General features: G+C 36.1%; 1 protein-coding gene across 1 annotated transcript; it reads left to right on the top strand.

The window, feature by feature from the left end:
* Window positions 1-2848: 2848 nt before the first annotated feature.
* Window positions 2849-4704, top strand: LOC130542855 (olfactory receptor 13C9-like). The gene has a single exon (XM_057307654.1). It carries the CDS (start codon window positions 3548-3550, stop codon window positions 4502-4504), a length of 957 nt encoding a protein of 318 aa, XP_057163637.1. The 5' UTR covers window positions 2849-3547; the 3' UTR covers window positions 4505-4704.
* The last annotated feature ends 370 nt before the right edge of the window (window positions 4705-5074 follow it).

Raw genomic sequence — 5074 nt, 5'->3', positions numbered from 1 at the left:
AAAATGCACTCCCTTTGTAATCAATCATATTTGGCTGTAATGTATAGTTTTTAAAACACTTTTGCAATAGTACCCTTGCCAGCAATGTTTTCCAGACAACAAGGCCTGTGACATGGTCCTCAGTGGTAATACCTTCAGACATTCATCAACCTCATGGAAACTTTTGTATAACAGTCTGCAAATGGAAGATCAAGGCAAAACAGTGTGCTGTGTGTTGCAACCTAGGTGGTGAATTGATCTTCCATTTAGAGGTAATTGCTGAAAACATACTAATAAAACAAATCCAAGGGGATGTCAGTCCAGTGAACCGAGTTGAAATAGCCATGTGTTGGGGGATAGAATATTTCTTACTATAAAGAGTCTATAAAGAATAGGAATTTAAAAAATTCCAAGAGGATTTTCTTTGATATAGTGAGAAAATGGAGACAAAATTTAAAAATATGACCAAAAGAATAATTTGAATAGCCAAAAAAGATGGATATTTAGGTCTAGAATTTATTTTACTGGGAATAAAAATTCATTTAGCCAGAATATAGTTTCTGGGTCCTTGGTTCAGTACTGCCTGAGTATCGAATGGTGTCGTTTCCCACTGGTCCAGTGAGGTTGCTGTACAATAGGCGGCAGATTTGCACTCTTGTGTCACCAGCGTTCCGATTCTGTAACAATTTACCTCATAGCACCAATTCGGTTCTCTTTGGTTCTGTTCAGCAATGTTTGTCCAGTGCTAATCATGAACAGACAGACAGTCCCTGTCCTGGAGCCTTTCACTGGGGCTGCTATTTGGAAAACTCTATTACTTGTTCTCGAATACATACTTTGATTTGTGTAAAAAGTAAATGAAGAGGAGCAAAAGATCCTTAGCTAACAGGGAAGAATTTTGATTTTCATTGTTATAAGAATATTTGGGGAATTGTTTTGAGTACTTTTAATTTTTTGTTGTTGTTGGTAATGCATTCCCATGGTAACTTGAGACATCATATTTGTCACACACACAGACACACACACACGCTCATTTAACTTTTACATGAATGAATTGAAATAGCCTTTCTTTAAACATGTCAACCTGAGTTTCTTGTTTTAAATGGTGCTGGCCTTTACTATGGGGGCATAGCCCTCTTCATTACAGTGTGAGTGGAGTTTGATATAACATCCATCCACGTCACAAAAATTTTCATCTATGTGATGAAAATTAGGTTGACTTCTATTGCTTATAGAACCTTTTTGTAGAAACATTAACTTTAATGCACATCTGCCTGTCAGTAAAAATCTCAATTTCATAAAAAAAATATGTTTGTTTCAATAGACAAAGTGAACTTGCAGAGCAAAATTGCTTCTTAGTCATCATTTACTAAGGAATTGGGATTTAGCTGGCTAGCATTAAATAAAGTGAATCTGGGACTCTGAATAAAAGAAGCATGCATCTTTAGGGTATAAAAGAATCCATAAAAGATGAAGTTGATTGAAATAAGAGCAAAAATAGGATGTAAGTAGTACCCTAATAATGACCAAAGGCAAATAGACGTAATTAGAAGCCAGTTGAAATAGGTCCAAAGGATTCAGACCTAAAATTCACACTAAGTTTCCTGAATAAAGAGAAATGTTCTACATGTTAGGTGCCTTTTTGTTTGAGTGAATTAGAGCCTTTGCAATGGAATCTGTGTCCACAAGAAAGGAAATTTATATATGTGTGTGGGAGGGGTGCTATTTATGAGGAAAAATGAAAGGAAATAGCCTGAAACTTTATGAGGCAAAACCTTGAATGCAAAACCTACTGTTTCTGATCCCTGAGTGATGGCAGTGAATATTTCCCTAAAGAATAACCCAAGGTGAGAGGTGTCAAAGAACTTTTAGAAAATGTCTTTTTGGTCACAGTCTTTCTTTCAATTGAACTTAAGCAGCAACTGGTTAAAGTGGCAATGAAAAGTTTTTTGCATTAAGAAAATGAGAAGACAAGTCATAGACTTGTAGACAATATATGCAAGTCATATATCCAATATATTATTCATAGCCAGAATATATGAAGAACTATCAAAACTTGACAATAGGAAAATGAACAATCCAATTAAAATGGTCAAAAGATATGAATGACACTTTACTAAAGAGAATATAAGGATGGCAAAAAACCCCTCCCAAACATTAGTCATTAGGGAAATGCAGATTAAAATCATGATGAAATATTACTACATACCCATTAGAATGTGTAAAATATATATATACACACAATACCAAGTGTTGATGAGGGTGAAAAGCAACTCCCATACATTTCTGGTAGGAATGCAAAAATGATGCAGCTACTGTGGAAAATTGGCAGTTTCTTATAAATTTAAATATGCACAATTCTTTATCCACTATGCCACTCTGAAATTTACCCTAGAAAAATGAAAACTTGCGTTCACACAAAAATCTGGGTATAAAATTTATAACAGCTCTATTCATAATTGCCCCAAACTGGAAACAAATGTCTCTCAGCAGGTGAATAAACTCTGGTACATCCATACAGTGGAATGCTACTCAGCAATCACAACGTGGGTGAATCTCAGAGGCTTTATGCTAAGAAAAGAAGCCAGAGACCAATGGCTCATGTGATTCCTTTTATATGATATTCTGGAAAAGGTAAAACTATAAAATAAAAGGCATTTTAGTCTTTGCAAGATTTATGAGTAGATGAAAGGGAGGACTAACAAGGGATAGCACAAGGAACTGTTTAGGGTGATAGACAAATTCTGTGTTCTGATTATGGTGATAGTTATGTGAATCTATACATGTTTAAAATTCATAGAACTATACACTAAAAGGGACAAAATCAATTTTACTGTATATTTTACTGTATGGTAATTATTACAATTTTGTTCTATCTTCCACCAAAAAAAGGATATTTGCATTATAACAAAAAGACTTCAGATAATTGGGTTTTACGGGAATTGTACTTGTTTTTTGGGCAATCAAGCAGTCAATAAACACTGGTTGGGTTTAATGCTGACCATTGTTCCATCCGATTAACACACTTCTTTCCATGTTTTAATATGCAGTGGGTTATTATTGAGTCTTCCCGAGTAGGAGCCAGGCTGTCTTTATAAGTGCTAACCAAATCTCTGATATAATGCATTCCTTATTACTTTTATAGTTCATTAAACATTTCAGATAATTAGGGACCACAGGCAGGCTTAAGTTTGGGCCTAGGCTTTGCGACGTATTAATTATATGACTTTAGGTTTAAACTCTCTTTGGTTAACTTAGATAAATTTCTTATTTTTTTTAAATGATCTTAAGTGTGGGGTTTAAGTGAGGTGATATGTGAAATCAGCCTCACAAATAGCTGGCCCATAATGGTGGATACAACAGATTCTCCTGCATACTTCACTTTCCTTGTTATTTCACTTCTTTACCTTTTCTCTCTTCCTTCCCTTCTTTATTTTCTTTCTTCCTTCTTCTCACTGGGTTAATGGCAAATTTTTATGTATGTGCATTGGTGAACTTGGACTTACCGTAATAAATAAATTATTATGCTTAAAAAAATTTTGAATTCTTACAGGTAAGAGAAAGTAAAATGGAATGGGAAAATCAAACCATTCTGGTGGAATTCTTTTTAAAGGGGCTTTCTGGTTACCCAAGGCTTGAGTTACTCTTTTTTGTGCTAATCTTAATAATGTATGTTGTCATCCTTCTGGGCAACGGCACCCTTATTTTAATCAGCATCTTGGACTCTCACCTTCATACCCCTATGTACTTCTTCTTGGGGAACCTCTCCTTTCTGGACATCTGCTACACCACCACCTCCATTCCCTCCACACTGGTGAGCTTTCTCTCAGAGAAAAAGACCATCTCCTTCTCTGGCTGTGCAGTACAGATGTTCCTTGGCTTGGCCATGGGGACAACAGAGTGTGTGCTCCTGGGCATGATGGCCTTTGACCGGTATGTGGCTATCTGTAACCCCCTAAGATATCCTGTTGTCATGAACAAGGATTCCTTTGTGCCCATGGCTGCTGTGCCCTGGTTTGCCGGGGTTATCAACTCTGCAGTACAAACTGCATTTGTGGTACAATTGCCTTTCTGTAGGAATAATGTCATTAATCATTTCTCCTGTGAAATTCTGGCTGTCATGAAACTGGCCTGTGCTGACATCTCAGACAATGAGTTCATCATGCTTGTGGCCACAACATTGTTCACCTTGATGCCCCTGCTTTTGATTGTCATCTCTTACTCATTAATCATCTCTAGCATCCTCAAGATCCGTACTTCTGAGGGGAGAAGCAAAGTCTTCTCCACCTGCTCAGCCCACCTGACTGTGGTGATAATATTCTATGGAACCATTCTCTTCATGTACATGAAGCCCAAGTCTAAAGAGACACTTCATTCAGATGACTTGGATGCAACTGACAAACTTATATCTATGTTCTATGGGGTTACGACTCCTATGATGAATCCTTTAATCTATAGTCTCAGAAACAAGGATGTGAAGGAGGCAATAAAACATCTATTTAACAGAAGGTTCTTTAGCAAGTGAATGGAAAAGGTGTTGGATTGTGAACACATTGGACATCGTTGAAACTTCGAAATTATGTTGGAACTTTGGTTACTTTTACTTTTTTGTATTTTCATTATTTATGATGACATACAGCTTTACAATATCATTGCATGCTCATGGAGAATTTGCAAGATACAGGACAGTAGGGTGAGGAAAATAGAGATTACCTATTACTCTAACACTATGAGATGGTTCCTTTCAAACATTTTGAACAATATCTTTCATATTCTGTATATGGAATATAACGTTTTGGAATTGGGCATTATATGTCATTTTATGTTCACTTTTTTACATAGTCCTATTTCATAGGCATCACTTCATCAAATCTTTCAAAATAAATAAGAAGCTCTTTTTTGTGAAAAAAGCAAATCAGAAAAACCTGCAAACACATTCTCCAGTGGAGAGCCTTGTGTTGTAGTTTCACATTAATCTCAAAATCCTCCTGTCTTTAGATACTATTTTCTCGTTCAATATTTAGAATATTTTGCCTGTGTAAATAACGGTGCTGAGCATTTGGGACTATTGAGGGAATGGGTAAATGAGCCTTAA

The sequence above is a fragment of the Ursus arctos genome, unplaced genomic scaffold, assembly GCF_023065955.2.
Source record: "Ursus arctos isolate Adak ecotype North America unplaced genomic scaffold, UrsArc2.0 scaffold_56, whole genome shotgun sequence".
NCBI classification, from domain to species: Eukaryota; Metazoa; Chordata; class Mammalia; order Carnivora; family Ursidae; genus Ursus; species Ursus arctos.
The sequence above is the reverse complement of the archived record's forward strand: the minus strand, read 5'-3'. Positions and strand labels throughout refer to the sequence as shown.

Coding starts and splice junctions, on each gene's coding strand:
- LOC130542855 (XM_057307654.1), top strand. CDS start 3,548: ATGGAATGGGAAAATCAAACCATTCTGGTGGAATTCTTTTTAAAGGGG.